At 30.4% G+C, this 14,687-nt stretch overlaps 2 protein-coding genes across 2 annotated transcripts; one reads left to right on the top strand and one right to left on the bottom strand.

The window, feature by feature from the left end:
* Positions 1–9,849: 9,849 nt before the first annotated feature.
* Positions 9,850–11,012, bottom strand: K444DRAFT_538296 (uncharacterized protein; the record flags this gene model as incomplete). Its single annotated transcript, XM_024875524.1, has 2 exons — positions 9,850–10,848; positions 10,902–11,012. The coding sequence occupies 2 exons, from the start codon at positions 11,010–11,012 to the stop codon at positions 9,850–9,852; spliced, it is 1,110 nt and encodes a 369-aa protein (XP_024731865.1).
* Positions 11,013–11,875: 863 nt separating this feature from the next.
* On the top strand, positions 11,876–14,156 carry K444DRAFT_596757 (Cupredoxin; the record flags this gene model as incomplete). The annotated part of the gene is made up of 6 exons (XM_024878453.1): positions 11,876–12,055; positions 12,109–12,317; positions 12,367–12,571; positions 12,619–12,824; positions 12,872–12,986; positions 13,041–14,156. The coding sequence occupies 6 exons, from the start codon at positions 11,876–11,878 to the stop codon at positions 14,046–14,048; spliced, it is 1,923 nt and encodes a 640-aa protein (XP_024731864.1). The 3' UTR covers positions 14,049–14,156.
* Positions 14,157–14,687: the final 531 nt, after the last annotated feature.

Below are 14,687 nucleotides of genomic sequence, written 5' to 3'. Positions count from 1 at the left end.
TACCTATAAGAAGAAGTAATAAATTACTATTGAAACCTATTTTACTAATTAATAATATTATTCTTAAAACCCTTCAAACCACCGTCCGTCCGGAAATCGTTAATACGGACCCAGCTATAACTTCGGAACCCGTAATAACTACTTTAAGTCTCGTAATTATAATAAGTATATTCCAAAGTCGTATTTTATATATAAGAGATCCGAATACTGCTTATAGAAATATATACCGGAGGAATAAGAGGCCGAAAAGGCTCGATTTAAGAATAGAAATATTTACTGATTTAGATCCCGAAATACCTGTAATTTCGATAAATACTTTAATAGTACTTATATATAGTATATTACCGAATTCGAAGAAGAAGGGAATAACGAGAGTAGTAAGGACAAACTGGTAGGTAATGCTTTTGAAGCCTTACTAGCAGAAACGGACAAAAGAGAGGAATATTATTCTGATTCCTATTTTACTTCCGTTAAAAGCTTTCTAGCTGCTCCCACAGCCCCTGCTCCTGCTATCTCTATAACTAATACCCTTATAGATAACTTTACTTCCCTTTCCCTTATATACCAGATAACAGGCGAAAACCATATCTTAGAGCCCATTAAATAGATAGAAGACGCCCAGATATTTATAGTTAATAGTATATTAAGATATAATACTTACCGCTTTTACGGAATCGTAATTAATACCGGAGCCTCCAGATTCTCAACCGCTGGTTCTAACTAATTCCAAACTTTATAGCAGACTAATAGTAGTATTAAACTTGATGAAACTACTAAAGATCAAATTAATATCCAGTTTAGTATCGGATTTATATCTTCTATTGGATCTGTAATAGTAAGAATACTAATTGGGTAAGTATAATTCCATATTATACCTATAAAGACTTTATTCCTACTTAGCTTAGCCAATATGGACAAGCTAGGAGTTTACTTTAATAATCTTACTAATTATCTCATTATTTCCAATAGATACTTTATATCTATAGTATAACATTTTGGATACTCTTTCCTGTTTTGGAATACTGCTCTATAAAGCTTCATTTCCGAATTCTTTACTTATAACCCCTGCTTTCTTATAGAGGTCGAATTATAATATCTATATTACTGTTTTAGTTATCTATTTATTAGTAAGCTTTGAAATATACTAGAATAAACAGGCTATAATATTAATATGGAAGCCCTTAAGTATCTTATAAAGTACTACAAACAATACCAGAAATTCGGACGATTACCGGAATAATTTAAGTTTAACCTAAAAGATAATATTAGCTTTAACTACTTTATTATTATTAATATTTTCTATATTTCCGGTAAGCCTATATTCTATATTATTAACAAAGGTACTAGATATTAAGCCGGCCGATAGCTTCAAAATATTAATATATTATATACTTGGGATGCCCTAAAGTAGTATTGGATCGATACCTATTTAGGCTCTTTTAATCAGATTATAGCAGATACCGGAAAACAGTTTACTAGTAAGGAGTTCGCTTAGCTTACGAATACTATAGGAACTAAGGTCAAAATCGTTCCTGTAAAAGCTTATAGTTCCGTCGGAATTATAGAATACTACTATAGCCTAATTCGATATACTTACCTTATTATTATAGCCGAAATTAATAGAATTAATAAGGATACCGTATTCCAAATGGCTTTTAAGGCTATTAATAATTCTGCTGGACCTAATAGTATTATTCTAATCCTCTTGGTTTATGGTACTTTACCCCGAATAACCAAATATAATACCCTATTACTAACTATATTATAGTAATTAGTAGTACTCAAAAAGGCAATAGTAGAAATTTAGAAGCTTTGAGCTAGATACCAGATTGCAAATGCCCTAAATACCCGAAATGGTTCTAGTACTACTAATATCTATAAACTTCCCTTGAATTCGGATATTCTCGTATAGTATAAAGAAAATACCGGTTAATCTGGTAGTTGAGATAGGCCATATAAGCTAGTAGCTATTAACGGGGAAGACTATATACTAGCTCTACTATATAGTAATACTACCTTCTGCTCAATCTCCGTAAAGCCCTTTTATATAGGGGATATTAAGGTTATTACCAATAGCCCCGAACCTGAACCTGTTCCCGAACTCTATAGTAAGGCCGAAGGCAATACAGGTATAATTTCTCTTGCCGTTCCCGCTATTTTACTAAAGTATAGCAAAGAATACTCTTATAAGAACCCGGATATTATAGTATTCCTATAAAATAATAACTTATATAAGAACTTTTATTAAGTTGAAATTACTGGCCTCCTAGAAAAGGGTATATTTGAGGTTACTTCCAGATCTCAGGTACTAAAGGAGGTATATATCTTTAACTCCCGGTTCGTTAATAAGATTAAAAATAAGGGTACGGAAAGAGAATTTAAGAAATCGAGACTGGTTATCCAGGCTTATAATAATGGTAAAAAATATATAGTATTAATATAATTACCTACTATTTAATATATTAGCTAGAGAATTATTCTTAGTATTACTACTATAATAATAGATACTACGGAGCTGTATTTATATAATATCTTATAAGCTTATATCTAATTAATAATCTTGCTTAACCGTAATTTTTATATTAACCCACCTTGCAAGCTTACTAGAGAGCTAAATCTGAATAATAATTCGGTTCTAAAGGTTATAAAACTATTATATAGTATACCGGAAGCTGGGAACTACTAGTTTAAAACTTACTATTCCTATTATATTAATAAGCTTTCTATAGAATAGTTAACTTATAACCCTTACCTCCTCTATAGCAAGTAACTCTTCGGAATTATTGGCCTTTAAACTAATAATACCCTGTTTATTAGAAATAATGATTTTGTAAAGATAGAGTAACTAAAGCTCTAAAAGGCTAAGTTCTTGGCCAAGAAGTATAAATACCTTACTATTAATTACGATCTCAAGTTTAACGGAGGTATTATTTATACGGATACTACTGGAATTACCTTTATATAGGAATACTAGTATAAAAACCTCCGAACCGTTTCTATAAAGAATACTATTACTATAAGTAGTAGGGGTACTATTTGTTAAGATCTCTCTATTAAGGACTAATATATTACCCAATATACTAGAGGAGTATATATTATATTAGTCTATTAACCAGAAGCTTTATATAACCTGTTAATCGCCGTTTAAGCTATTGAACCCTCGGAAACTAATATAAAGGTATTTAATAAATACATTTAATAGCAAATTGAGAATGCCGCTAGAGGACTGAGATTCGTAAAGCTAGTAAAGGAGTCCTTATATTTAATCGTTTTTATAAATACTTCGTTTGCAAATAATAGAAATCTCTTCTCTCAAATCAGATATATTATAGTTCTAATAGACGGAACTGGATATACTAATATTATCCACTAGTTCTCTACTAAATACAAGAGAGTTACCAGAAGTATTCTAGCTTCGGAACTCTATGGTATAGCTTACGGCTTTAATATAGGTACTTTAGTCAAATCTATAATTGATAGAATACTGGAAATGGAACTACTACTGGTAGTCTATACGGATTCGAAGTCGTTATATGAATACCTTATTAAATTGGGAACTACTCGAGAAAAGTATCTAATAATTAATATAATATACCTCTGCCAGGTATATAAATAATAAGAGATTATAGAAGTTAAATGGATTAAGGGAGAATTAAATCCTGCCGATTTCATAACGAAATCGAAACTAATAAATACCCTTAAGTACCTAATTAATATGAATACTATATAATTGGATATAGAAGAATAGATTAAATACAAATAGGGCAGGAAATGGATATATGGGATAGGAGGATATTATAGGAGGGGAAGTTATATATAAAAGGCTACAGCCTTTGGTATATAACTAAAACCTCGGAAGTAATATAGATATATAGAGCATTTGGGAAATCTGGTACTAGGCCGGATTAGGGAATTTATATATAATCGGAGGGAGATACTGTTTTTCGCATTTTTAGAGAGTTTCCAGTATTAATATAGCTATTTCTTTGGGAGTTATATATATAGTTACGGGATATAGGATACGGGATATAGGTAATGGAATATAGGTAATGGGATATGGGATACGGAATATAGTTATATAACCTTGCATCCTATTAGTGACTCGACTAGTAGACTAGACCCCTTTAGGTTTAGCAGATTTAGGAATTGTATATTAATACTATAATACTGTAATTCTTACTTCTAAACAATAACAACTTTACTAACTATATGCAAATAGCATTCTACGACTTATATAATAGTATTATATATTACTGGTAAACCGATATTATTATAATTTAATTAAAAGAGCCTAAATAGATATTAATCTAATACTATTTTAAAATATTTCAAGTATATAAAATATTAATATTTTAAAGCTATTAGCTAGTTTAATATTAAATATCTTTATTAATAATATAGAATATAGTCTTATTTAAAATATAGAAAATATTAATAATAATAAAAATAATTAAAGCTAATATTATTTTTTAGATTAAACTTAGATTATTTTAGTAATTATTCGAATTTCTAGTATTATTTATAATACTTTATAAAATATTTAAAGACTTTTATATTAATATTATAATTTGCTTATTCTAATATATTTCGAAATTTATTAATAAATTAATAATTAAAATAGTAATATAGATATTATAATTTGATTTTTATAAGAAAATAGAAATTATAAATAATAAATTCAGAAATAAAGCTTTATAATATAGTATTCTAAAACAGGAAAAAGTATTTAAAATATTATATTATAAATATATAATATCTAATAAAAATGATAAAATAATTAGTAAAATTATTAAAATGGACTACTAGTTTATTTATATTAGCCAAGCTAAATAGAACTAAAATCTTTATAAATATAATATAAAATTATATTTATCTAATTAGTATTTTTACTATTATAAATCTAATACTAAACTAGATATTAATTTAATCTTTAATAGTTTTATTAAGTTTAATACTATTATTAGTTTATTATAAAACTTAGAATTAATTAAAACTATTAATTAAAAATCTAAAAGCTCTAGTATTAATTATAAATATCTAAATATCTTCTATTTATTTAATAGACTTTAAAATATAATTTTTATCTATTATTTAATATATAAAAAAAAGAAAAATAAGATTATTTATAAAAGTATTAGTTATAGAAATAATAGAAATAGTAGAAATAGTTAAAAAGCTTTTAATAGAAATAAAATAGAAATCTATATAATATTTCTTTTCTTTATCTATTTCTATTAATAAAACTTTAAAAGTATTATTTTCTATTTTATTTTTACTATTTTTATTATTTTCTTTTCTTTTAATTCTAGTAATATATTATATATAGATATTACTAAAGTATTTATTAAAGTTATAGAAGTTTCGAAATCTAAATTAATAAATATTTCTATTTTTAAATTAAGTTTTTTTTATTTTTTTATTTTTCTAATATATATTTCTATAAATAATATTCGGGTTTTTTTATATATAAAACACGATTTCGAAATATAATTATTATAATTATAGGACTTGGAATAGTTATTACAAATTCGGAAATTATAACTAGATTTATATTAATAATTTCCCGATAAATAATAGCTTAAAGAATTTTAAGAATAATATTATTAATTAGTAAAATAAGTTTTAGTATTAATTTATTACTCTTTTTTATAAGTAATAATAGATAATTAGAGCTTATTTAATAGGCTAGCCGAGTTTATTAAAAGAGTCCGAAACTATATATTAGTATATTAATAAACCTTAATAAGAAATAATAATTTTATTATATAGAAATTCAATATTTTATAAAATAGAAAAAAGGCTATATTATAGTTTATATAGGTTATTAATTAGTATTTAAATAAGTTTAAATATTGTTTTTTTAGGGTTTTTTATTATTATAATTATTAAATTAATAGTATTTTATTTATCTAAATTTTAATAATAGAAACCAGAATCTTTAAAAAAGCTATAAATATTTATATAAGCCTTTTTATATATATAGCTCAAGAAGTAATTATTATAAAAGTAGTCTTATACTAGTTCCTTTAATATAATAAAAAAAAGCTCTTTTTAGTACTTTTTCTAAAAGCTCTATATATTAGTAAATATTAAAAAAAGATTATAATTAAAATTACTATTAGTTTTATTATATTTTAATATTTTAAAATATTTTTTTATTATTTTCCTAATAAGCTTTCTAGCTATAATAATAGATATTAACTAATAGAAATTCGGGTTTAATAATAATAATAATAGTAATAAAAGTAAAAGTAATAGATAGCCTTAATTTAAAAGAAATAAATAAATAGCTTAATTTTTTAATTAAGAATATCTAGTTCTCTTATATTTAGTTCTATCTAAAATAAGATAAATTAATATAATAGATTTCTAAAAAAGATCTAGTCTAATTAGATTATTATTAATAATATTAGCTTTATTTTATATACTTTTTATTTTATTTTAAATAAAGTTAATAAAAGATTATATAATAATAAGACTTTTATAGTTCTATTTAATATAGATATTATTATATCGAAATTAGATTTAAAGATTTTATAATAGTATATAGTTAATTTAAATTAATACTATAGTATTAAAGCTATTAAAATTATCCTAAAATAGATTTTATAAATTATTATTACTTTTTCTATATAAGATATACTAATATATCTTAATAATTAAATATTCTTAAAGATTATTCTTTATTATAATTATTAAATTAATATTATTTTTATATTTCTTAACTAGTTTCTTTCTTTTATTAATATTTATATTAAACCAAATTCAGGTTTTCTTTAATATATATATATAATTTATAATAAAAGAGATTCGAAAATAAAATAGTTTATAATAGATTTATAGAAAGAATTTAATAGTAAAGATATTAGAATATTAAAGTAAATATTTTGCTTTTAAATATTTTATTTATAATAAGAAATTTAGAAAATAAAATATTATAATTCCGAGAAAGTCTAAAACTTAAAAAACTTAATTTAATAAAAAAATCGAAGTTTATAATTAAAGAGCTTTAAGGATATATATAGAATATATATTCTAGAAAAAGAGTTTTATAAATACGAGTATTATATAAATAGAAAATATAGTTTCTAAAATAGTAATCTTAGAATTAAAAAAAATTGGATTTAAAAAATAGTAGAGATTAAATAAATAAATCGTTAAATAGCTAACTATTTATTAATTAGTAAAAGCTAGATATCTTTTTTATAAATTACTAAATACTTTTATAAAATTAATAAATAGTTCTCTTTTTTAATATAGAATAGATTAGATTTATTTTAGGCTATTAAATACTTTTAGAATTAATCTAAAATCTTCTCTAATTTATATATATAATAATTGGTATTAGTTTATTAGTAATATAAAATACTATTTATATAAGATTAGTAAAGTTATTATTTAGAAATAAGAATTATAATATTATAATATTAATATATAATTCCTAAATTTATTAAATCTAAAGAAATCTAGTTTACTAGTTAAATTACTTATAAAATATAAAATTATATAACTATATCTTATATTTTATATTTTATTATCTATATTCTAGATCCCGAATCTTATAATTATATATATAACTCCTAAAAGAATAGCTATATTAATAATTATAAAATAGCTTATAATTAATATAATTCATATAATTCATATAATTTATATAATTCATAAAATTCATATAATTCATATAATTCATATAATTCATATAATTCATATAATTAATATAATTAATATAATTAATATAATTCATATAATTAATATAATTCATATAATTCATATAATTCATATAACTTATATAATTCATATAATTCATATAATTTATATTAATTTAATTAATTAAATATTTTAAAATTAAAATTACTAAAATTATTTCTTAAATAATTTCTAGAAATTATTATTAGTTAATTTCTTTATTTTAGATTAAAATAGCCTAATATTAAAATAGTTTAGGATTTCCTTATTATTATAAGTAATTAAATTAATATTATCTTTTTATTTATTTATTTATATATATTTATTTTATAATTTTATTATACTAAATTTTTAGAACTAAGCTCTTTTTAATATATATATATATATATAATTTATAATAAAATGAATTCGAAAATAAAATAGTTTATAATAAGTTTATAAAAAGAATTTAATAATTAAAGTATTTAGATATTTATTTAAATATTTAAATATATAAATATCTAAATATATTAAGAGTATTAAAATAAATATTTTATTTATAATAAGAAATTTAAAAAATAAAATATTATAATTCCAGAAAGATTTAAAGCTTAAAGAACTCGATTTAATAATAGAATCGAAGTTATAATTAAAGAGCTTTAAGAATATATATAGGGTATATATTTTAGGAAAAAAGTTTTATAAATTCGGGTATTATATAAATAGAAAAAATAATTTCTAAAAAAATAATTTTAAGACTAAAAGAAATTAGTTTTAAAGAATAATAAATAATTAAATAGCTAATAGCTTATTAATTAATAAAAATTAGAGTCTTTTTTTCTTTAGACTATTAGATATTTTTTTTATAAAATTAATAAATAATTTCTTTCTTTAATAAAATAGTTATTAGTTTTTAGTAAAAGCTAGCTATTTTTTCTTTTAGGCTATTAGATGCTTTTTTATGAAATTAATAAGTAATTTCTTTCTTTAATATAAACTAGTATAATTTTATTATAAGTTATTAAATACTTTTTTAGCTTGAAAAAATTCTATTTTCTAATTTATATATATAAACTAATTAATATTAATTTACTAGAAATACATAATATAATATATATAAAATACTTAAAATATAAATTAGTAAAGTAGTTAATATTTAAAAATAAGATTTATAGTATTATAATATTAATATATAATAATATTATATATTCTATATTTTATATTTTATATTTTATATTTTATATTTTATATTTTATATTTTATATTTTATATTTTATATTTTATATTTTATATTTTATATTTTATATTTTATATTTTATATTTTATATTTTATATTTTATATTTTATATTTTATATTTTATATTTTATATTTTATATTTTATATTTTATATTTTATATTTTATATTTTATATTTTATATTTTATATTTTATTATTTATATTCTATATTCCGAGTTCTGTAATTATATATATAACTTCTAAAGAAATAGTTATATGAATAAAAGTATTATTTTTTATATTTAATAAATTACTATATTAAATAGCTTAAAAGGCTTTTAATTATTATTTAATTATTAGAAGTTATATTTACTAGCTAATATTATAATATAATTATAAATTAGAAAATAGTCTATTATATTAAAATAAAGATTTACTAGCAAATTATTTTAATTATAAAGTTGCGGGATCTAGGATAAGTAGAGTTCATAATTTAAATAATTGAAACCTAATAATGCCTTTAGTTTTATTAGAGATTAAGAGAAAATATATTATAAGTCTATAAGATCCAAAAAAAATTGACTAATTACTATATATTTAAATTTGTCTGATATAACGTCGTCGAGAACCGTCTAAGTTCCTTTACTTAAATTAGAGCCCAGGCTCGGTTACGTAGAAGTACGATTAGCATGCGAGGCACGGAAGCAGTCAGCCGGTCCCCTCTTCACGTCCCTGCGCAATAGTACCTGGACTATATTGTGAGACTTCAATTGAAGCAGGTAAGCATGTATAATGTGAGAGCAAGAGGTGTGTAAGCTCTTCAGAGTTCAATTCTTCTTGATCTTACTTTAGCGCAAAGTTCTCTCGATTTTGTTTTACGGATTCGTGCATTCCTTACAAATTCCAAGCAGAATATGCCTAGATTTCCCCATACAAGCCATTGAACGCCGCTACGCCTCCATGCTCAATCAGACGTGTCTAAATGGTTCATATGCAACTTCCGTATCCCTACCTGGCTTACTGCCACCCATGCCCGCCAATGGGATTCCCCTGGTCGAACCTCTCACCAACTCCTCTTCCTCCTCCTCATCCTCTCCTCCACCAAACCCTCTCCGTTCAAGCAAGACATCCTCATCGCCATGCCCACCCGTGGCTCCCGTTACTTTGATTGCAGGGGATTTCTTCTTTCCAAGTTGTGCGTACTTGTGCTTATTCCATGTCAGACTCCTCTGCAACAGGGTTAGGGGCTTCGGCCCAGCGGTGTTGCTAACTACCCCAACCTTAGAGCCGTCCTTGTCGGTGGCACTGGGAACAATCATTCCGCCCCTGATTTTGCGACTGGATTTGCGGTAAGAAATACAGAGCAGTATTGTGGAAATCAAGGAGAGAATTGTTGCGATCCAAGTTAGGACGTACAGTGCGTCGCCCAATGAAGTTTTAATGCCTGCAGGTGAGAGATCCGAATCGAATGCCTGTTTGACGGTTTTGAATATGGCAATGGAGAGTGCCGATGCTGCAAGGAGAAAACCCGTAGCGAGGAAGGAGGCGATGGCTCCACCGATGATCCATCGCGGGGAGAAGCAACTGGCAAGAAGTCCAAATACTGGCGTGAGGAATGTCAAGATGAATGCTAGGAGATATGCGCCGCCCAAAAATTGTGATGCAGAGCCATATTTTGATATCGCACTTAGGAAGTGCGATGACAGCGAGCCTTGCATGCCGGTATTATCGAGTTGTAGGTCGGAGAGAGGATCGAAATGGAAGCCGAATTTGGGTTTTGAGCAAATTGTGGAATCATTGCTCTCGGCGCAGTAGGAGAGGAGTGCTATTGTGTAGGAGTTTGCGAGGCCCAGAGAAGAGGCGCTTGAGTTTGAGCCCACATAGTCGGTTTTGCTGACAGTTGAGAGGTCTTGGAGGTAGGTAGAATTCGAGAGTTTCGAAGCAACATTGAGAGCTGAAGTCTCCGCCTACACATTGAAAGTCAGAATGCTGGAGTGATATTCCGCTGTGGGAAAAGCACCTTCAAAAAGAACCAATTGACCAAGACATTCTTATTCGAACCCGCAATGAGGATGAGGAGGATTAAAATGAGAGTGACGAGACAAAAGATGGGAGCAATGAATCCGCGCATTTTGATTCCCTTTCTTTGGGGTGTTGGGTCGGCGATGGCACTTGGCTTAAAATCATAGGAGGGACGGGATGAAAAGGAGGGGAGAGCCAGGAACATACATTATTAAAGTTTACAAAGGACGGGACGATATGGGGGGGGCGATTTATGATCGGTACCGAAGGATGCACGCTGACTGTGTGCAGCGGATGGTAGGCTGCGAGTAGCGGACAGCGGCGGCCGCTGAGGCGTTCAGCTTGCTGACTGGATTGGGGATAGTATTACACCTGAAAGATAGGGAGTAGTAAGCCCAACACATCGGCTTCTCTCCCAATCAATGCGATGTCTGCTTGAACCAATTCTGATTTTGTCGGAAATTACTGCTGCTCAAGATGCCGCGGGGCAAGATTGGCTATTTTAAGCACCATTTTCTTTCTCACAACCCCGTTAGTGAAAGGACAGTCAAGCTTCTCTCCACAAACAACACAGGGGCATAAAACAACGTTGAACAGGGACATGAGCCCCGGATCTACAGGGGAGCCCCAGTGGACTGCTGCCCTGAATAGTGGGGTTAGCATGCACCGCAAGCCTGATTCGGAAATCTTCAAGGCTGAAAGCCCCCAACACAGTCAGCACTAGACGCCAATTCTCTGCCTCGCCTCCCGCCGAAAGCTTTAACCATTCAGGGAGCGTCTGAGTGGGGCAACTTTCGTTATGAGTGGCTGAAGGCGTAACAAGTCAAATGTAATAGCAGCCGCTGCAGCGGTGGCTATTTTAAAGGCGTCCGACTTTACTACTTTCTTTCCACATCGCGTCTCCCTCTTTCTCCAAATATAAAATTATTCTTTCGCGCGAAGTTTCTCTTGAAAATACTCACAGGCTCAATCATGTCCCTATTTTCAAGTGCTGTGCTTGTCCTCGCGATCGCTATCTCCTCTACAGTGGGGTTCACCCCCTTCGGACAAACTTTCCAAGTTGAAGTTGGGGCGAACGGAAACCTGACATTCAATCCTGAGACAATAACCGCTAATGTTGGTGACACCGTGATTTATAATTTCCATCCGAAGGTCAGTTTAAGTTTTCCAAAGATCTTCGGGAAAACAACTATTGACTTCAATAGAACCATTCCGTTACACAGTCAAGCTTCGGGGATCCATGTCATCCTCTTGCAGGCGGATTCTTCTCTGGATTTGTACCCACGGACAATCTCACAGCTGCATCTCCTACAACTTTTACAATCACAATTAATGACACCAAACCGATATGGGTTTACTGTGCTCAGACTAAAGGCGACCATTGCCAGGCGGGCATGGTTCACGCGATCAATGCGTCAGTGGGGTCCAATCTACCACTTGAACGACGCTGATTAAATATATAGTCCCCCGACTGGCAACACTTTTGATGCCTATAAAGCCAAAGCTCTGACTGCCTCCAAACCAAGTTCTTCTCCCCCAGATGGTCTTCCCGTCGGTGGTTTGCGCAAGACAAGCGTAATCGTTGGCGTAAATGGCTTGCTGCAATATTCCCCGAACAATATCACATCACTAGTAGGAGAAGTGATTGAATTCAATTTCAATCCGGCTGTGAGTATTATTTTTACCCCTAAAAATCGTTGTGCTAACATTCCCAGAACCACTCAGTCGTCCAAAGTAATTTTGGGGATCCTTGTCATCCACTGTCAACGGGAGGATTTTCCAGCGGTTTTGTTCCTACGGCAGTCTCTCCTTCAGGAGCCACTTTCCAAGTCGTTGTAAATGATACTAAACCAATCTGGTTCTATTGTGCGCAAACAAAGAAGACTCATTGTCAAGCAGGGATGGTGGGCTCGATAAACGCGTATGATTTCCTGTTTCTTCCAGTGGTGTCCTGCGCTAATTGTGTAGTCCAACCTCGGGCCCCAACACTCTTGAAGCATTCATTGGGCTCGCGGCCAAAGCTTCTGATAGCACCATTCCAACAGTTGCTCCTCTTGGTGGCATTCTGACTGTCAATGGAACTGTAAGTTTCAGAGCATGAAATGAGCTTTCACCAGACGCTAATTCATGGTTCCAGGTCGTCACTACCGACAATGGTGATGTTCTTGACAGCAGTAAAACCAGTTCGGCCAACTCATCCATTTCAACCGTTCCTCCGCCAGGAACATCCATTCCACCTGATGTTGCAAACATGGCTGGAGGATATCAGCCATCAAGTTATAACTGGGCAAACAGCATCTCGGACCAAGCTACAAGTTATTTGCAACTCATGCTTTACCTCGACAATATCTTGCTGGAAGTTCTTGTAAACGGTCACAACAACCTCACCTCAGGCGGGTGGTCCCATGTTTACCCAGACTCTATCACAGGTACAATTGGCGGCATGACTGCCCAAGCCTTGGTCCACCGTTCCACGTCCTCGGACTCTCTCTCACACTACAATAAACCAGTTGCTGGATTGTGTAGCTACAACTTCCCTATCGCAAACGTTGATGATTTCGTCCATGTTGCTCTCACGCTCATCCTTCTTGAAATCGGCCTCCTTCTGGATGTCGTGGCCACAGTCGTACTTTCTGACCCCTGGCTAATCGCCCCTCTTGCCTCAACTCTCGGCTCAAAGTCTCGAATGGCTGGTATGGTGAACATGATGCAAGACCACATGGCGGCTGCTGCACCTAGAGAAGCATGGATACCAGCAACTCTCGTCTATTCCTATGCCATGAACCATTATGTGGTCCCAAAGTCGTGCCCCGGATCAGCCGGAGATCTGGGGGGTTACACCGCGCTTCCGCCGCTTACTCTAACCAACCCCCCTGTCACTGGCACACAACGGGTTACGAGCGTCACGGTGTCCTTTGATGCCTCGATCAAAGGAAGTCTGTTCATTGCTTGGCTTGGGGCTTGGGGAAGTGTGGAGTATACGCCTGTTGTTTCGACTGCGGCGGGTCAAGGAACTGCGAGTGTGCCTGCGGACTTGTCCGGGCATGTTTGGGGTGTTTTAACTAGTGCACAAGGAGGATCTGTTGGAGACTTAATGAAGGTGGCGGTTGCCGGGCCGGACATGGTTTGGGTGACAAACCCGTAAAGAGAGGGGTTGAACAATTATATGGCGTTCGGATCCAGGGCTGCGGAAATCCCTATTATATATAACCTTAACATAGTGCAAGCGAATTCGATTACCTCTCTACCTGCTGGCAATTTTCGACCTTTACCCCAGTGTTAGAATGATAGATTGAAATTTCGCTCATTTCCCCCAGCACTTCAAGAAATGTGAATATTGGATGTATTTATTTGTTAAGAATAGCTGATGAATTATGATTATATCTATTAAATTTCTAATGAGTGGATCAAATTGAATCTGCGGAAGGACCTAAAATATTGGAGCGCTTCGAACCCCTTTTTCATGGAGGGGAAGGAGGCGGGTCGGTCATGTGACGAGTCACTTTCATTATCATCAATAATGATTGGCATAAAAACAGGTAGTCGCATACTGGAATTCGACATGACCATTTTCCATATCTGTCTTTGGACCTGAGCTACTGCTGCTTTAGCTTGAGCCACGGGTGAGCATTCCTGAGCACGGTGAAGATGTCACGGCCTGGACAAGCTGTGGAAGTGGAAAAATGATGGTGCCCTAAGGGCGGTGAAGAAGCTATATATATGTCTGTGCGCAGCACGTGACAGAAGATCCAGAGGTCAGATGGGCAGAAGTGAACCATGTACC

The sequence above is a fragment of the Hyaloscypha bicolor genome, assembly GCF_002865645.1.
Source record: "Hyaloscypha bicolor E unplaced genomic scaffold K444scaffold_126, whole genome shotgun sequence".
In the NCBI taxonomy this organism is placed as follows: domain Eukaryota; kingdom Fungi; phylum Ascomycota; class Leotiomycetes; order Helotiales; family Hyaloscyphaceae; genus Hyaloscypha; species Hyaloscypha bicolor.
The sequence above is the reverse complement of the archived record's forward strand: the minus strand, read 5'-3'. Positions and strand labels throughout refer to the sequence as shown.